Here is a 20418-nt window from a genome sequence, read left to right as displayed (position 1 = left end):
TGACGATCATAAAATTTCATATCGATTTAGAACCTACTACCAATTTTATTTTCAAGAACAACGTTTGAAATCTATTACATATAATTTCTATTTGATCATAATTCGATTCCGTTAAAAGTCAGTCTGCTAAAAAGGTGAATGCTGAAATATAGTGAGATGAAAGAAAAAACTTACTACGCGAACCTCAAATAGATAGGGGCCAAAGAAGACGATGAACTAACTGATCCAACTTCATTCCTTTGGACTTGGTGGACTACTAACTTAGTACTCCAAGGAGGAGGCGACTATTATTTATGGGGACTAGCGGCCCCATTGCTAGCAATATACCTATTAATAATGGATTCTAACCACCCCAGTTGATAAATAGATATATAGATTATTTCTTCACGATTACATGCACATCATTCATAACTTATAAGCGAACCAAAAATTTTTAGGTTTTTATATGCCGCTACGGTGAAAAGGTAAACAACTCGACATGAAGGGGGGGGGGGGGGGGGTATTGTTAGTAATGCAGACTACCAGTCCCATTGCTAGCAATATACCGTCAGGTCGATATCTCCGTAATCCCTGACCTGCTTTTTCATTCTCATTTATCATGCCTCACTGGCGCCCGTTAACGTATACCGTTAGCGCAGACAGGGTTACCATGGGCATTACAATATATTCTGTTTATTTATTTATGTGTAAAGTGAATGCGTCATGATGAGCCCACTGAATTGACTACCTCCTCTCTTATCATCTTCCACACATACGATACTTCGCTAGCAGTATAATCTGGCGGATCATTTGTCATAAAAATCCACAACCAGCACTTGAAAAACACAGACGATCTTACCACAAAAATAATTCAAAACACTGTTTATTGAAACTAAATTTAATAATAGTGATTATATATTGTGTAAACAAGGTAAAATAATGTTTATTGTAATTTTTGTGCGCCAAAATCTATAATATAATAAAATATATAATTTTATACGCCTTTTACTTTTAATAAGGTAAACTTTCTTTTATTTATACATTAACAGATGTTAGACACCATTTTGTAGTAAGACGTCTAACATGTATTTGACACAGGTTTAACTTTTTTTATGGTAAAACCGAGAATGATGAACAAATAAAATATTCAAATTGATTTTATTGTTTATTTTTTTAAATTACCACCACAAGCGATTGAGATACAGAATAAGTAGGTATTATATTATACATTAAATGACTGGATTTAGGTATATTGTATATAATTATTTCAAATAGTAATAATGTCAAACAGTTGCATTATATTACATAACGTATGTGCAGTTTATACTCAACTGGAAAAGATTTGCCCCTTTATTCATAAAACCCTCTCTTAAACCTATTTTAGCTATTGAAGAGTTAGGTCTTTTCTTTTACACTAAATGTTTAATTTGAAAAAAAGAGACAAAACATTTCAATATCTAAAATAGGTTTGTAGGAGATTTTAGTATTTATAAATAAAGAGCTTAGTATATTCATGAATTAATTACATTTTGTTGCTATTTTTACATAATATTTCCCCCTACTATAGCATTTACATGTGCGGTATACTAAATATGTAGTAATATAGTGATTAAATGTACATTTGTACGGTAAGGTATAGAAGGTAGAACATACGAGATTTTTATGTGGAAATCACTATTTAAAATATTAAAACATATTATTATTGGTCTGTCATAATGCAAGGACGACTTATAGGTACAATACAACAAGAAACATAATTCGCATACGCAGCTTCGACGTGGATCGAAATGTATCAAAGTTTTCTTTAAGAATTCCAGTTTGATACCTTTGAAAAAGCATTACAAACATGCACCACAGATAAAAATAACCTTTTAAAGAAATTTCAAGAATGTCAATTGTATATAATAGTGTTACCATGCTTTAATCTTTAAAATAGTTTTTAAGAATTATAATGCTTCAACTAAACCAACGATAAATCTAAAAATAAAATTTCTATCGCGGTTGGATATTTAAATCCCGTATGTTCCACTTTAAAACCTGCAACTATCTATGTATGTGTATATATTTCATTTGTACAATAAATAATTCAATCTATTACAAATAATTTAATACATTGTACCATTTACATAATTCTATATAGTTATTATTACACTTCCATTTTCGATCAGCACTTAAAACCGTGTTCCTGTTACACATCAGTTGTTCTATATAATTTTGCACTATAACTCAACACCAGTTTTCATTGTTGCACTGTCGGTAAACCCGTCAACTGATATTGTTCGTTTACTGCACAAGTATAAAGCCCTCTTCGTGAGACAATGGAATAAATTCTTACTGACTTTATGTGTATATATTAAACATGCTTATAAATAAATAATTTCGCTGTATGCCTTTTACTCCATAAGGGAGATGGTCCCTCTAGTCAAAACAGATATGTATGTGTTGGAATGAAACACAGAACGCTCTTATCTCACTCTATGTTATAGGTTCGCCCGCAATGACGAATGTAATTTAAGTTGAACTGTCTTTTTCGCACTTACCCTCTCATTTGGGCAGTTGTGCGTATAAGTAGTGGCTAGTACAGCCAACCCAGCTCCGCCCAGAAGCACAGAAGTTTCATGGGATCTTCACAGGCCTCACAGAGCGACCTCACCGTTCCGAGGATTTCTAAATGTTGATGGGCCACATCACAACTTCACATTCCAGGATTACACGAGTAGTCGTTTCTTTGGTGTCGAAACAACATCGACATAAAGGGCTGTCTGTGGCTCCTATTATGTATAAATGTTTGTTTAATGGACAATGGCCCGTTATTGTCCCTATCATTATTTTGAGGTTTTTCCTATCTAGATGTAATAAACGTTTTGATAGTCGTTGATTCAACGTTCGCACGGTCAATTTTGATTGTCTGCAATCAGTAGCCTGTATCCATCTTTGGTTTTGTACGTCAGCGGATCTTTAACGAATCCATATTCGAAATAGCGAAAACTGAAGAGGAAGAAGTGGATACGGGCCTACCACCCTCATTCCAGAATCCCTTATAACTAGCTAGTCTGCGGCATCGTTACCATAAGATCCAATGTGCTCTCTTATCCACTGGAGGATAAGTCGGTTATTGGAAGATATCCAGTGAACGGTGGCATTCAATTATTAGTTTGCTGTTTGTCTTGTTGTTTCGTAGTGCTTTTAGTATCGCTGCGCTATCAGATAAGATTCTGATGCCAATACCATTTTTTTTATACCACTGAGGTGGCAAACAAGCATACGGCCCACCTGATGGTAAGCGGTTATCGTAGCAGTAGTATCGTAGCTTATAAACGCCTGCAATACCAGAGGTATTACGCGCGCATTGCCGACCCTGAGGAAACCTCTTTACCCCCCCCCCCCTTTTGAAGAACCCCATGCTGTAGTCTCTTGAGAAAACCTCGGCAGAGAGCTCATTCCATAACCTGAGTGTTCATGGGAGAAAACATCTCTGAAACCTAGCTTATGTACAGCTGCAGCAGCCTCGGTTATTGCTACATATTCGCATTGGAATATTGAGCTGTGTACGCCAAGCGGTATGTACATGTTTATATTAAGGTCTAAGGGAAAGACTGCGGCTCCTAAACCGTTCTCAGTTTGGGAACTATCGGTGTATATGCGTAATTCATGTACTCCAGATTGGTCCTTTTCCTCTTCTTTTATTTGTACTTGATATTTTTTGTTGAATATATAATAATTAAGAGCCCTCTCACACGGAACCGCAATCAATGGTTCATATTCGATTGCCTGGTTCAGAAGAGAAGCGTGGGCACTGTTGTGATTTTTACCCCACAGATCCAGATCCATTAGTCGGATAGCGACTAAGGTTGCTCCCTGGTATGTGCAGGTCTAGGGGTGTTATGTTGAGGGCCAACTCTATTGCTGTTCTAGGAGCTGTTTTCATGCAGCCCAGCAATGACGATTTCATCGACGGTTTTTTTTTTGCGTGACCCCCGGAATGCAAGGGTTCGCTTGGTCGCGGACAATCGTCTATCATCCAATCTCTTTCGTTCCAAAGATGTGAGGATAATCATGGACAGCGATACGCCTACCATACTCGTGGCCGACCTCAACGTGAAACACACCGCGTGGGGGCTCGAGCTGAGTGTCGAGGGACAGGTTGTGACTGTACTATGATGCTTAGATTGGAGGGTACGAATACCATATTAAGGATCCTATACTGAATGTAATATCAACATCAACTCTAAATATTAAATTTAAGGTAAAATCAGTTATAATAAATTGGTTCTAATTTAGATTGCAAGATCCTATCTAAACAAACAAACTGAGTAATATATATGTAAATAATTATATAATAATAAAAAAAAATGGAGACGACTCTTCATGATATCGTGGACGACCACGGTAAAGTATAAAAGCGTTCATTTGCACGATATATCGTGGAACTGCACGATAAATCATTCACGGTAAAGAAAAAAAACGCCCTTTTATTCTATGTAGTGTTTTTTCTTGCAATTTTTGTTTTTAACAAATTTACTATCATTTTCTTTTGGAGTGACAATAAAGATCTACCTGTCCATTGTTTCACGAGAAGGTCTTACCGCGATTTGTTTACACTTAGCGTTGTGTAGATTCACTTGAGGGCCGTACGATGCAATGCTAGGGTGGCGGCTTCGCGGGATGACGCCGGATGATTACTAGCTAATATCGGTGACGATTCGGATATATATTCGGGTTCTGGACATTGGTGTTGGACTGCTGTACTGGGTAGCCTTGGGTGATGCTGCCGGGTTTGGCGGTCTGGAAAAAAAAACATTCAAATGTAATATTAGAATAAAAGATATATTTGGCAAAACCAATTATTTGATTTCAAAAGTACAAAACATATTTTGATAATTTTTTAAGGGAATGGGAAACCAATCTGTAAGTACATCCTTTCAGATAAAAAAATGATTTTCCAACACGGTTCATAACTAACAGAGGTTTGAGATAACATAAAAAAAAGAACTGAATTAAAAAACTTCCTTCTTTTAAATCAGTTGAAAAATCATATATACCAGAGAACACACATGCAAATTATAATAGGGTTTGTTTTGTATAAGCCTTCGATGTAAAAGTACTAGAGCATTAATATTAGTCCTCAGCACAAGAATTTACTATTGAGGCCTATAAAATCAAAGAAAGCTAAATCCAAGTCTGTCAAATATCCTGGAAACTACAAAAAACTAATATTTTATAAAGGATATGTAACGATATTCTATATTTTAAACTAGATTGATAAAAATTTGAATATTTAATATTTCAATTTTAATTAATAGAACTTTTAATTAAGAGAAATATTTGAGTACAGAGTGAAAATGAAATCGATTTTATGACGTTTAGCCTTTGATTTTATAAGCCTCTATTGAACTCGGTAGCTTGGCGGGTGAAAGTTTGTAAAGACATTTAAATGTTCGTCTGTTTGTTACTCTCAATCACGCTTCAATGGCTAAACGGTTTGAAATGAAATTTGGTTCATGAATAGATTATATCCTAACTTAACAAATAGGATACTATATATATTGAATCACATGGGCAAAGCTGCGGGAAATTGCTACTAATAAATAATTATAAATATCAATAGTATTTATTATTTTAGACGCAACACACTCGGCGAACAGTCTGCGTTGACTGTTCGCATTGGTAGGTAGGATCAATATCGCCGTTTTGTCGATTACAGCAGATTCATAGACTCTAAAAGCTAGCATGAGGTTCTTCAAAAAGGGAGTATTAAGGATCAGCAACGCGCACGTGACATCCATGAATGTTACAGGTATCCATAGGCTACAGTAACTCTGTTTACCATCAGACGGACCGTATGCTTGTTTGTCACCAAAGTAGTATAAAAGAAATTCGGATTATTACAGTTTATATAAAACAGGAACAGTGCTTCTAAAAGGAGACGGGGGTATTGCATTTTTAGTATATGTATCCTAATCTTTTAACGACCAGTGACAGTGTTAATATGTCAAAGAACTTTTAAATAACAAATAACTACATTTTTATATAAAATTCATTAAAATAACAAGTGCATTAACTGGTTGTCAACCGGCATATTAACCCTATTAGAGCGCCCAAAGTCACGCGACTCGAAGATACTCTAAGGTGACGCCAGCCTTTGGGCAACGTACCTGCATGTTATTGTGCTGCGGGGGCGGGTGTATGGCGAGGTGGCGGCTGACGGGCGGCTGTGCGTACCCCACGCCGCTGCTCACAGACGGATGGTGCGGTTCGCTCAGCCCGATCAGCACCTGCGGCTGCAAACATCATATTTCTTGTATCACAGTAATATATGAAAAGTTCTTACAGTCTCTGACTAAAGCTGACAAGTTAATAACTAATTATTCACAGAGCAGCTTCTTTTTAACAATAAGGATCTCTACCTGGGAATCCTTCTTAGCATCTTGGTGCTGAGGTCCATCTCTGTTTTTCAACATGTCGAAATACTGCTGCGTGGGTTGCGGCGCGGGCGCATACATCAGGTTCGTGTGGTGCGGCGTGTGCGGCGTGTGTGGCGTGTGCGGTGTGTGCGGCGTGTGCGCGTGGTGCGCGTACAGCAGCGGCGGCGGCCGCTCGCCCACCACTCCCACCACCCCAGACGTGGGCATCGTGTAGAACGTCTGCGGCGACACGGACGGACCGCCCGATGCGTACTGCGATGGCTCTGAAAATCATTGGCACTTTTGTAATTAATTTTTTTATTGCTATATTTATCCTATTTATGATTTTTTTTAAATATATTTATAAATTATTTATTATTTAAAAAATAAACGAGCTAAATATTTGAAAATGAAAAAATCAAAGAATTACTCAATAAGAAAATAATTACAGCAAAGTAGTAAACAGAATCGAATGTAAGCATACATTTCAACGGTAATATATATTATAAAATGTATGTATTAATATTTACTCATAAATACTATGTGTTGCTTATACGGATTTGTACAATTGACTTAGTTTCCACTATCAAAAATTCTCGTCTAGTTTAGAGACTAATTGAGATAACCCATAAAACTTATTAATTAGTCAGTATAATTATAGAATGAAAATCGTACTTATTCAATTAAGAACTAAATATGATTTATTGTACGAATTCAATAAAACTCAGTTACATGAGTAATTTTACCTGTACCTGCATATTATCTGTATTCATAATTCAGTAAGACTATACCATAATAAGTGCAAAAAAAAAAATGCAAAAATGTAATAACAGAAATCTTATCATTTTAAAATATAGAAAACATTTACTCCCTTATTCATAAAACGTCAAATCTCTCATAAACCTACTTTAGCTATTGAACTATTTTGTCTCTTTCATTTGTGCTAATTTCTCAATTTGAATGGAAGTGACAAAACACTACCCATAAATATATTTATAAAGAAACTAAAAAGGTAGCTAATAGAAAAATGTTTTTACTCAATAAATTAATATTTTAATAATTTTAAAGCTTAAATATGTGACTTAATTAATTGACTATTATTTGTAATCTGTATAATTTATTATTAATAAGTAAATATGTTAATATATAATATTAATTTACAGTACAGTGGAATAACACCTTTATATAATCATGGGCGAAACAGTATACTCTGTTATATCCATGGTACGGCTCATGTCTATAGGCGACGGTTACCACTTTCCATCAGATGGGCCGTCAGCTTGTTTGCCATTCTAAGTCGTATAAACAAAAAAAATTACGATATTCACATATTTATGTGAAATTCGGTTTTGTTTTGTGTTCGTAGCATAACACAATTAAATTAATTTTATATGCCAGATTCTGGTGAAGATTGTGAACAACATTAAAATATTATGTACCATCCTTTTTACCACTTTTCAAACAAAATAAAGTTATTTGTAAAACAGTGTTATTAGTGGTGTATTAGTTACAATAGGTTTGTAGGTTTTAATTTTTATAAATTAATAAATAACAAATGTATAATGATGAAGATTGAATGTATAATTATATTGTACTCTCCAATTTTAAGAGAGTACAAATAATATAAGGATCATTATTGTTAATATGGTGACGTCATAAAACAACACAAACCAAAAAATATAACAAACTTGTTTTCATCTTGATCATATAGATAGAGCATCGAGACTCAAAAATGGGTCAACTTTCTGTCACCTAATTGTCAAATTAGCTGACTCGTTTTTTTTATCAGTGTTTATGTTTCTTAACGTATCTATATTTAATTATTTAATAAACAAAATAAAGTTTTACGCATTAAAAAGATGCAGAATTTATAGGACAAAATAAATATAGAAGTTATAAAGGGAACACTCATAACTATTTATCACGCAACATTGTATGAAAAATTTGACCCGAAGCATTTGTATGGAGAAACTCTATCTATATAAATCTAAGGTTTACACAGACAATCACATACAATAAACAGAAAATACTCCATTACCATGAAAAATATTAATCACATTGACAAGACATTTATAGCATTATATTTATGCAGTTAAAGTGATCTAAATTAATTACTATTACTTATAAAAACTGACAGTGATTCATGCTATTAGACATTAGAACATAAAAAGACAATAAAAAAAAAACATTAATCAAAGGACTATGTATGATATTTAATGGTTAATCATGAAATAAAATATTAGATCAATTCAAATGAAAAAATAAAACGTTATTTTTTTAAAAAAAGAAAAAAAAAACAAATGAGAAATTTAAATTTGGAAGTGTGAGAACAAAAAGGAATTGATTAAAGCGACAGTGATGACACCAATGAGGTTCAACTCACTGTTCCATAGCACAGCGCGCGTCAAGTGTCGGCTCATGCGGCCGTCCTCTACCTCTGTAAAAGATCATTTTCATAAATCACATTCTAATAAACAATATTTTTAATTTTAATGAAGAAAATTTTTTTTTTTAGAATTATAAAGGATTTTTAACTTTTATTCTATTTATAAATGTTTTGAATATACTATTTATGGAAATTGATTTGACAACAATAAATTTATGGTTATTTAGTAGGACATTATAACACACAAATAAATTATATTAATTTATCTATTAATCATCAAAGTTCAATAAATTTAATTTAAGAATGTTGCATATCAAATGTATTACAGGACGTTAAATGCAGGCGACAAATGCTGGTCCTTACGGTATTCTAGGGGAGAAGCTCAAAAATGGCAAATTACATTAAAATGCCATGTTTACAATTTCATATTTACTATGGAGTCATATCAATGTTAATGCGCGCAGTGCAGTAAGTAAATTATTTGTTTATATTAATAGTTTAATAATTGTTAATTTAGCATTGCACGTATAATCATAGATATGACACCATATTTACAATTTCTACAGACGACAGTTACCACTTTCCATCAAGTGGGCCGTCAGCTTGTTTTGTATTTTAAGTTGCATAAAAAAAAGATATATGGTAATCAGAGTTAGTTTACTTTTAATAGAGACTTAGTATCAGTACAGCACAATGGTAATACTGTTACTATTGTATCAACGTAACACTCAGCATGCCTGCATTTATTTATGTAATTTTGAACCTATGTGGTTGCACGCTACATAGCCGTTTCTCAGAATAATTTAGTTTTTAACTGTATTCTAAATTAAAGTCTTGAATTTAAATCGATATATGAATTTCTTCATATCTAATTGAAACTTAAGATCTTTAGAATCAATTAAAGCATAAGTTATTAACTATGTTTAAAATAGTCTAGAATTTAAATTGATATATAGACTTTTTAATATCAAATTGGAACTATGGACTTTCGAAATCAATTAAAGCATTTCTCTTCAATTGTAAAATGGAGAGATAAGTTTATTAACAAAGAAAATATACTAACTGTGGTCAGAATACACAGACTGATGTTTCATTTGTGGCTGCATTCGATGCGCGTACAAAGCATAAGTAGGAGATGGACTGCGCTGACGCTTCATACCGCCTTGAATCGGCCCTCGTACCATGGGTTGCTGTAGGCATATGATGATTTTCAAGTCTATACCTACCTATGAGGTCTTTCAACATACTTTTAAATCACAATCTAATTACTGTTTTGTATTGTTCTATGGTTAAATTAAAATAAATTACAACACAAAGATCATGGCTAGTTAGGCAATAGTTCATACGGATATGAAGTGTTTGAAACTTGTGGAAGAATATAGATGCAATAGAAATAGATAACGCCGATTGATTAGGAAAGCTGACCTCGAGTAACGGGAAAAAGCAGAAGAAGAAGGTAAAAATGTACTGTCTGATTTTCTGTATTCAGCACAATTATCAAACAATATTAATGTATTTTATATATTTTATTATAGAATAAATAAATTCAATAATAAAAAATATAAAAGAGTAATATGCCCTTACAATTTCCCTGCTCAATTATAACATCATGATAGAAGAAAAAGAGATAGAATATGGAGCCGATAATGTGTACATAGGCAAATTGGTTTCTTTTGATACAAATAGTAATGAAAATGAAATTGATAGAAGAATAAATATAACATGGATGAAGATTGAGGCCCAAAAAGAAAATTTAAAAGAAATATACAATTTAAAAATTAAAAAAGATAATAATGGATAGCTGCATCCTGCTAAGTTTAACTTATGCAAACAAAACATGGATTTTCACTGAAAACTTAAAAAATAAAATCCTGTCATGCCTACATGCAATCGAGAGATGTATCCTGTAATTTCATTATTAGAAGTATTTTATATTTTATATATATATATATATATATATATTCTTTATTGCACTTGTAAGTTACATATATTTTAATGTAATAACTACCGATATAACTCTGAAATTTAAAAAAATAGAAAAAAAGAACAAGAAAAGTTCAACTGTGAGAAACCATGATAAGGAATGGTCTCCAGTTTAGTCTAAAACAGAAATGATGATGTGCAGCATGTAGCTAGATACCAAGACATGAGAAGGAGCCATCAAATAACAAAATGGCTGGGCCCTATAGGTAAAAGATGTGTTGGAAGATAGAGAAAAAGATGGGTTGAAGAAATCATAGAAATAGCAGAAAAAAATTGGATGAACATTGCTACAAATACAAAATAGAGATAAGTGAAATTTGATGGAGAAGGCTTTTACCATGGGAGACCAAACACCAAGACACAAAAATTGTTAAAACAATTTGTTAATATTGTAAAAAAAAAAAAGAAACATGGAAAGTATGGGAAATAGAGCTATAATAATATCTATAATAAGAGCTTGTTTACTATTCTAGGTTGCATAAAAAAATATAATAATAATATATAAAAATAAATAACAGTACCTTGTTTAAAAAATTTGATGTCAGAGGTGGTGGTCTACCTTGTGCAGGAGGGAGTTCACCCTGTCCAGTGGAAGGTGGCATTGAAAACATTGGAATTTGAATATTTCCCATTGCCATCTTTAGGGGCATTTCACTGAAAAATAACAAAAATAATATATCATTATTTTCAGAAAGCTTGTACCTATTAAATACTTGCAACACCAGAGTACATACTCATGAATTCAAATGTTTGTATTATGTGTGGATCGAACTGCAACCATCTCAAGGCAAAATGGTGTATCATCTAGCTGCTAGAGCATCAAATCCACCTCAATTAATGTTTTTTTATACTTTTATAATTTAACTAATTCACTTATTTAATTACTTTGCAATACCTCAAGTACCTACCTCTCCTACCCTTGCCCACATAAATGTTTGGGTAAATAAATACAAATAATGAAATGAGTATCTCCCCTCCTCCTACCTAGAGAGACAGCAGAACTAAAGTGGGCTAAAATTTAGAAAAATACAAATACATTCAAAGTAGAACTCACTTGCAAACAAATAGCAGCACAAGTAGACTATGAAACCATATCATATTCCATCATACTCACGTTTCTTTCTGCTGCTGTCGCTTCCTGATTTCATCCTCATTGAGTACCTTCTTCAACTGCATAAACAACTGCTGTTTCTCTTTTTCTAACTGCTTTAGTTTCTGTTCCAATTGTTCTATTTGTTCTTTTGTTTCCTCTGTTATTTTAAATATTATATCAGTAAATATGTAAAAACACTTATAGTATTGTTTTCATATGCAATACCTAGTTAAAAAAATGGTTAATAAATATATAATTTTAAATAGGCATATCTTTTTCAAATGGAAGCTACATTTGAAATAATATAGAGACAAAACATCACACATGTAAGGTTTTTGATGAAATTCTTTAGAAATTTGTTGTTATGATGAGTGGGTGGATTAGTATTACTGTTAAGGATAAAGTGTGCAATGAGTATATACAAGGTATTTTTAAAGTTTAACCCAGTAGAGTTCAGGCTAAGGTGGAATGGACACATAACAAGGCAACCCAATTGCCACATTGTGAAGAAATGCCTTTCCATGACTATAAAAAAATAGAATGAGGTAGCCATACACTACCTGGATGTCAAATGTCCAAAAGGATATAAATGAGCTTAGCCTAACCGATAATACCAAATACCAGTGAAACAAATTGCATTGTGTGATTATGAAAGCAGACCCCGTGCAACAGCAAAGAGGAGAGGGAACAGAAAAAAATTTTGTAATATGTTGCTTAATCACACTGTTTTCCAGGGTTATAGCACTATGTGTTCTTTCTAATTTTGGCAGTAAAAAAAACATTACATATTTATTCAAAAGTTGTTGTAGTGAAGTTGATGAGCAGGTGAGCCACATGCTTGTTTGCCTCCTATATTATAAAAAAGATTATTAATAACTAGTTATAATTTGTAGAAAGACAGTATACCAAGAGTCATAACATCCTGCCTCTCTCGTGCTTCCCTTTCTTTACGTAATCTCTCTTCCTCAACTTCGGCCTCATATTCTGAAAAAAATATAAAAAATAAATTATCATTATTAAATTTATAGAAAATTGTTTACAAAATATATTTTAAAGATTTTATTAATATTATAAGAGTACCATTAAAACAAAATAAATGTAACTGATTCTTTATTACTAATTTTAGTTTTCTTTTTTAAAAAGTTGTGACGACAATCCTATCAAACCATATTTTTGCATACATTTTAGTCATTACTTGTTTTAGCCTTCAATCCAGTGAAATGAGCAGTTTTAAATATAAAGAATTGGTAATAAAATAGATACTTTAATTTTTTGGTGTGTACATTAATAATTTGGGGTTCATTCCAAAAAAAATTGTGAATAAATCCATTTTATTATATTTTTACAGTTAAAATCCATTCATATACATGTATTTGAATGTTGAGATTTCTATTATCAATGAAAATGTCCATCAATTTAGTTCACATAAAAAATGCAATCATTAATTACATCAAGAAAATTATTAAACATTAAGTTTGAAATATGTTAAAATGTACTATAATGTAATAAATATGTATACCTTCTTTTTTCCGCTGTCTTTCTCTTATAATATGTCGTTTGAGAGCATTCCACATCTTTTGGTCTGCATCATTTTGATCTTCTGCTGTTGTCGATGTTACAGCAGGCATTTTCAAGTTTTTCGCACTCCCAACTTATTTTTAATACAATACAAATCACCACATACAACACAATCAGCCTACAACACAATATCAAAACACAATTCAAGCTTCAACACAAGGGGTACTACTAATTTTTAACAAATTATGTACCTATTTCATAATTAGAATTAAAGAAAGTGGATACCCTTAGAAGGTTCAGTTTTAGTTAAATTTTGAATACCTATACGTAATCTAATTTGTTTATTAATAATATTTACCTATATGAGAAATAAATTTAGATTACAAACATAGATTAGAGAAATTATATCTAAAGAGTTAAATAGGTATTGTTTAACTATGCATCTATACTCTGTATGTTATAAACTAATGCGCCTGACAGTTAACTAAAACTATAGAACAATATTAAAATGAAGCTAATAGATTTCTTAACGAAATTATAATTATAAGGAAGTATTAGTTATAATTATCGAATAAAGGTCATTGCTCCTTGTAAATAAAATAGCGTTTTTTTAGAATAAAATTAGTCAAATAGGTAGATAGCTAAAATTAGATCAGATAGCTGTCAATCAGACCTTGCTATAATGTGTAAAGTATACAGCATAGACAATGGGAAGACGTGGAGACTTAATTATAATGAATAGAGTGAAGACTATGAATTAAATCGATTCTATAGACGGTCAATTACATCGAACTTTTTCATTTATAGTTTTTTTATCAAATTTAAGTCAAATTATTAAAAATTTAGTTCATATTATTTCTTAGAAGAAATATTTAATTCCAATGTTTCGACCTACTCTAATAGGTAATAGGCATTACAAATATATATGTATGTACGTATGTGTTGGAAATATACTGATATCTCTCTAATAAGGTAAAAAATCAAAGAATTTATTATAGATAAATGTCTAAAAGATAATTAATAGGAAAAAAGTAATCCTTCTTTATACATATATTACACATATCATTCTAGATATATATTATTTCTTTTAATTAAAAAAGAACATGTAGCCTTATTTTTCACTAAGGAATAGATTAAGAATTTGTTATAAAACTTATTCTGTAAATGTGTGAATATATATGCCTCACGTTATTATATAACGTAAGCGATAAAATACAATAAACCTAAAAAAAATACTAAAAACATAATAATACTAAAATATAACTAACGTACTCAACGAAATATATGATCGTCCAAATTATTAATTATAATTAATATATTATATTCGTATTCACAAAATTATTCAACTTTGCGGTTAATACTGTCACCGGTAGTATACTAAAAGACGCAATGCATAATAAGATCGGGTTGGGGTCACGCAAAGATTTCGAGGGGTCACGTTGAGCCTCCCTCTGTCATGTAGTTGAGTGTCAGTCCTGTCAGTATGTTGTTAGCTTTATTTAATATATAGAAACCATGAAAATATTAATTTTATAACTTTTCAACCTTTATTTTATTTTAAACAACAATTAATAATAAATAAAAACAATAGTTTTATAAATTAGATAATTATCAATAAATATCCCTATAGTGATATTGATAAAATGGAAGGACCGTCCCGGCCTAGAAAGAAACTTAAATCTGTAAGTAGATATTATGCATTAAATATATTGCATATATATGATTTAATTTAGAAAACTTATCTCAAAAAACCGGTAGTATTCGAATGTCGTCGAATTTAATTTCCTTTATTCCGTACTTGTCGGCGATTACCTATGTTATTTACAAATAAAATAGCAATTATTTATAAATGCTTACCTACATATAATTATTAAGAAATATAATTAATGAAAATAATCCATAAAATTTTTGCCAATCAATTTAATATAATGTACTTAACACAAATTACATAAAATAAAAATTTTGCCTTGTATATAACCAAGTAAAGACTTAAATTGTATTTGTGGCTTTAAAGTTAAATCTATTTAGTAATAAAACTTCACCTTGAACACCATACAATATACAAATATCTTTTCTGTAAAAAGTGATTTAGCATTGTACAGTGTTTGAATGAGAATATTATGGTATGGATTTCCTAATTAGTTTTAATTATTTACTACCTAGTTTTATTTATTACTAGCTGTGCTCCATGACTTCGTCTGTGGTCGTAGCTTACTGTAGAATGGTCAAGAAATAAGTTATCATATATAAAAAGAATTTTTGAAATTGGATTTGTAGTTCTAGAGAAATTCAGATTAAAATAAAGAAACTCTTCCACCTTATATATTAGTATAAATTAATACCTGCTTTAAGTGTAGATGCACTGTAAACACAGGTGAATACAGGTAAAGGTCTATAGATGTGTGTGACTAAATATGAATATCATCAGAAATAAATAGCTCCTTACTGTTATAATAATAAGATAGATATTGATAAGTATTTATAGTGCTAATTGTGTCAAAATAGTTTTAATAAAATATAGTAGATTTATAGAGCTGTTGCTACTTGTGATGATAGTAATAAAAAATCACATGTAGTTACCTACTATTATTGTAAAAGAGAACATTTGTAAGCATGTTACTTACTCATTCATAATTTAACCTTTTGACTGTTCAATTTTGTAACTATTGCAGTGCTGCTTGTGTTTGGCTCAATTAGGCCACTTTATATTATACTTGGTTTTTTTTTTATATTTCTGATCATGTCAAGTGATTTTAAAATATAGAATATGTTTGATCTATAATCTATCTATATTTTATTACAGTATTTACAAACAGTTGACTAAATAGACAAAAACACTCATTCTTTATTGAATAATTCCAGCTGGGTTGGTTAAAGTGTTAAATGGTTGAGTGAATTTTGAGTTTTATAAAAGTGACCCATATTCTAGATCAACTTTAAGAATTCTTTTTAGCTTAATTAATATTTTACAACATCTCTTTAACACATAATGAAACTGTTTTTATTTCATAAGGAATTATCTGTCTCCTCTAACTGTGCCTGTGTGAATTGGAATAAAAAAAATTGCTATGTTTATAAACTAGGGAATTAAATAGGATTATTAGTAACCGCTTTAAATTTTTATTAAATTTTTTACTACTGATACTATAACCATAATGTTAGCTTTATTTTTTTTTTATATTTTAATAAAATTGAAATGACATTCAGATTAAAGAAATAGGTATAATTTAATTTTGATAAAAAATAATGACCTTCATTTAGTTAAATGACAAATATCCAATTGACTTTATTTAATGTAGGTGATGAGATTATGTGCCCTTGCTAGCTTTATCAAAATGAGTTCTCTTTTAACTAATCACAGATGTCAATTAATAAACAAAGTAAGCTAATTTGTTGAAGAACCACAATGTCCATTATACATGTTACAATGAATTTTTTGAATGGCTTGTAGAACTAACAATAGATGAGGAAGAAACATTATTAAATGACAGTCTCATAAATCTTATATAGTGTAGGAAGTTGGTGGATTCAGGTAGCTCAGGTTTGTTTCTGATGGCAGTGTACGGGAGAGACTTATGATTAGTAATAATAACTGAAATAATGATCCAAAATTAGAAAACTTACTAATTGAGAACATATATATTTATAGTAACAACCAAATACATTTCTTTAATAGTTGTTTATGTAGCATTAAAAAGTTACACACACTCAAGGCATTATTTTACTTATCTCTTGTAATCTTTATCAAGTCTTTCATTTTCTCATGTTTCATAATACAAAATAATGGAAAATATTATATGTATATCATTAGGTAAGTAGGTATTATTTTATCATTTTTACCTTATCTCATGTATGTCAACAATAATCTTAGAGTGCCTGCTTAGAGTCATAATGTCGCGAACCTGAAGAACCTCAAGAGAAAAATATGGAAAATCCATGTAGTTTCACACTACGTGGATTTTCCATATTTTTCTCTTATTTACTATATTGATAAACAGCAACAATACTGTTTTATTGTATTAATGTATTCTAATGATAACATTTACATTCACTATTCTTAGGCAGTACAGATATAAATGCCTGGAAAATTTTCTAATAACTTCTACCACAATAACAATTATAACTTGATAAGTACAAACTATCTCATAATATCTACATATCTACTTTTTACTAGTAAATAAATAAAAAATTACTAAACTGAAATTAGAATTATTAATGATCAATTTTCAGGACTAATGCCTGAATGGATCTATGATTTTGTTAATAACACATTAATGACATGGGTTTTTTTATACCACTGAGGTGGCAAACATGCATACAGCCCACCTGATGGTAAGCGGTTACTGTAGCCTATGAACGCCTGTAATACCAAGGATATTGCGCGCGCGTTGCCAACTCTGTATAAACCTCTTTACCTCCTTTTTGAAAAACCCCATGCTGTAGTCTCTTGGGAAAACATCGGCAGGATTTTTATTCCATAACCTGGATGTTCGTGTGAGAAAATATCTCTAAAACCACGTTGTACGCGACCATTTAGGCTGTAGGGAATGAGGTTGATCTCCCTGTCGATGGTAAATGTTTAATAACCGATTGCATGACATGCTGTATTTATGTATATTAATGTACTATTCAGAATATTTTTGTATTAAACTGAATGAATAATAGTTTGACTATTATCTATCCAACTGGCTCTATTAAACTGGCTGGGAAGTAGTAAAGGATCACAAGAAGTTAGGTCATTTCGGTCACTCAGGAGTGTAATCCGCTCCTTTTAACTGCTCGCTTTTGTAACTGCATGGGGCACACAAAAATTTTTGCACTTCTGGCTTATCACGATAATATTTTTTTTTAAACTTAAGACCTTATTAGGTATTTAGTGAACAAATTGGCGGGAAAATCATCATCATCATCATTTCAGCTATTATCCGTCCACTGCTGAACATAGGCCTCCCCCATACTCTGCCATAAGGAACGGTCCTGAGCCACCTGCATCCACTGACTCCCTGCAATGCATTTGAGGTCGTCACTCCATCTAGTAGGAGGTTGTCCTACACTGTGTAGAAAATATGGGAAAATATTTGACAATCATTTTTTATCACACATTTAAGTTCCTCGAGTCAAGTAAAAATGGAACTAATGTGAAAAGATTTCTGAGCAATTTATATGAATTTGGTACACAAGTATTCTTTTATCCACTTTTCTAAAAGGTCAAAGAGTGACGACCGAAAAGCAGCTTCTTTTGCACCACGACACCCCTTCTTTACACACAGCCAACAAGACAAAAGTCGAGCTGCTGATTCACCCTGCTCATAGTCGAAACCTTTTCATTTTAATTTCTTTTATTCATAAGTTACGCAAATTGACTGCCGACTACTCGTCCAAGACAAAGCAGTTAAACAATAGTAATTGTCTGATTGTACAGGAGAGTGAGATAGTGGAGAGTGGAATTTTATATTCCCGAACTGATCACAAATACGAGAAGTTGGAAAATGTTTGCGACTCCTAATTCATCTGGCCACATTTGTAGTAGACACGACGACCATTTATGTGAATTTGTCTTAAAGTAGAAACCGCACCTGGACAAACGTAGTAAGCATTTTCTTGTAAGATGGCTCTACCGTTTGCTCAAAATTGAATTTGCAACGGTTGAATCCTTAAGACATAAGTGTATATAAATTAATTGGTGCAGTGAATGCTCAGCAGCTCAATGCTCAAGGCTGATACTGTTGTCATTTAAGTCCTAGATTCAAAATCTCTTTAAACTCTGATCCACCCAAATATCAAGGAAAATAGAGAATGCATATTGTGGTCTAAGATTTTAGCTTGTCCTTAAGGTTTATTGGAGTTATTACCAGTTATTATAGAATTGTTAGGATCACGTATTTATTCGGTTCATAGGTACATTATGTATTTCAAGGCTAAACTTAATTGGTCCTACAACTTTTCCCATTATTAATATGGAGCCTAATATCTTAAACTACTATTCCATATTACTTCTTGTGCTTATTTTAGATGTCGAGTTGTCCTTCTTCCTGCATAATCTTTTTTTTTTATTCCCAGTGAATGTTTTTATTTATAGCCTAGACCGGTTATTACTACTATATTTAATAATATCCAATTGAAATGTTGCTGGTGTGAATATTTGCAACTAATTTATAATACGAGTCGGTAACAGAATGCCGCCAGTGTTGTTTATCGCAGCGTGCACGCTGCCGTGTTTTACCATACGTATTGAATTCCTAAAAAAAATATTGGCGCGAAAGTGCAGTTTTGTTGATTGATTGACTTTTTTTAACACGCACAAATGAGTTTAGAAATAAGAAAAAAGAAGGTCAACGATACCTTCGAAAAATATAATATAGCTCAATGGGGAAACGGGAATGGAAGAGTGGTTAGTATTTATGCAACATAAATTAAACTTTGTTTTAAATATATTGTTTTTGAAATACTATACAACAAACTATGTTTATATGATGGAAAGTAAGTCGGAAATGCAATTCTCTATAAAAAAATATGAAACCTGTAGCATTCCAGTAGATTTTTCACAGTTGTAAAAAAAGTCCAGATTTGCTCACGTAATAATTGTTTTGATAGTTCTAATAATATACAATGGATTTAAAAATACAATGATTGGTACGGGAACATTTAAAAAAAAAGTGTGTACTTGCGTATGCGTGTTACAAAAACAAACAAAAAAATAACTAATTGGCTAAGTAATTACTTACCTACTTTCTTATTTACATAATACAATTAAAGTTGATTGACATTGATAAATTTTATGCATCGTAAATAAAATATACAATTAATATTATTTTCATTGATATAGTAATCTCATTACATTTTCAACCGACTTTGAGAAGGAGGTTCCCAATTCGTTTGTATTTTTTCTATGTTTGTCGCCTCATAACTTCGTCAGTTCTAAACTGATTTGTAAAATTCTTTCTTTATCTAAAAGGATACAGATTAGCTCTATAATTTTTTTTTTTTAAAATCGATTTAGTAGTTTTTAAATATAATAACTGGTTTTGTCATAATTGATCTTTTTTTTACTACTT

General features: G+C 31.5%; 2 protein-coding genes across 6 annotated transcripts in view; one reads left to right on the top strand and one right to left on the bottom strand.

Moving 5' to 3' along the window:
- Positions 1 to 1131: 1131 nt before the first annotated feature.
- On the bottom strand, positions 1132 to 13958 carry LOC113511635 (putative uncharacterized protein DDB_G0291608). Of its 4 annotated transcripts, none has more exons than XM_026895309.3 (10): positions 13722 to 13958; positions 13365 to 13541; positions 12752 to 12829; positions 11867 to 12002; positions 11274 to 11406; positions 9833 to 9959; positions 8767 to 8820; positions 6387 to 6667; positions 6135 to 6260; positions 1132 to 4764 (listed from the first exon to the last, which is right to left on the bottom strand). In XM_026895309.3, exons 2-10 carry the CDS (start codon positions 13471 to 13473, stop codon positions 4666 to 4668), a joined length of 1143 nt encoding a protein of 380 aa, XP_026751110.1. In that variant the 5' UTR covers positions 13474 to 13541; positions 13722 to 13958; the 3' UTR covers positions 1132 to 4665. The 4 variants fall into 4 exon arrangements, with proteins under 4 accessions (XP_026751110.1, XP_052750497.1, XP_031769392.1 ...); XM_052894537.1 differs by lacking the exon at positions 13722 to 13958 and adding an exon at positions 13649 to 13667; XM_031913532.2 differs by lacking the exon at positions 13722 to 13958 and adding an exon at positions 13615 to 13632.
- An 865-nt stretch (positions 13959 to 14823) lies between these two features.
- The window catches only part of LOC113511921 (bifunctional 3'-phosphoadenosine 5'-phosphosulfate synthase), a 38357-nt gene continuing 32762 nt past the window's right edge, over positions 14824 to 20418 (top strand). Inside the window, exon 1 of one of the 2 annotated variants that reach the window (XM_026895647.3) lies at positions 14824 to 15045. In XM_026895647.3, coding sequence (XP_026751448.1) covers positions 15007 to 15045 — 39 coding nt within the window. In that variant the 5' untranslated portion in view covers positions 14824 to 15006. Of the gene's footprint in view, positions 15046 to 19541; positions 19755 to 20418 lie in introns of those variants that run through there. The other variant, XM_026895646.3, reaches the window with a different exon arrangement.

This window comes from Galleria mellonella, unplaced genomic scaffold (genome assembly GCF_026898425.1).
Source record: "Galleria mellonella isolate WM207_F2 unplaced genomic scaffold, CSIRO_AGI_GalMel_v1 utg213, whole genome shotgun sequence".
Classification (NCBI taxonomy): Eukaryota; Metazoa; Arthropoda; class Insecta; order Lepidoptera; family Pyralidae; genus Galleria; species Galleria mellonella.
Note: the sequence above shows the minus strand (reverse complement) of the source record. Positions and strands in the feature narration are given on the sequence as shown.

What these genes read in the sequence shown, in the direction of transcription:
- LOC113511635 (XM_026895309.3), bottom strand. Translation starts at nt 13,473, where the DNA reads ATGCCTGCTGTAACATCGACAACAGCAGAAGATCAAAATGATGCAGAC. An exon ending in AAGACAGCGGAAAAAAGAAG is followed by an intron (nt 12,830 to 13,364) that starts GTATACATATTT and finishes TATTTTTTTCAG; the next exon opens with AATATGAGGCCGAAGTTGAG. An exon ending in CATCAAATTTTTTAAACAAG is followed by an intron (nt 9,960 to 11,273) that starts GTACTGTTATTT and finishes ATATGCCTACAG; the next exon opens with CAACCCATGGTACGAGGGCC.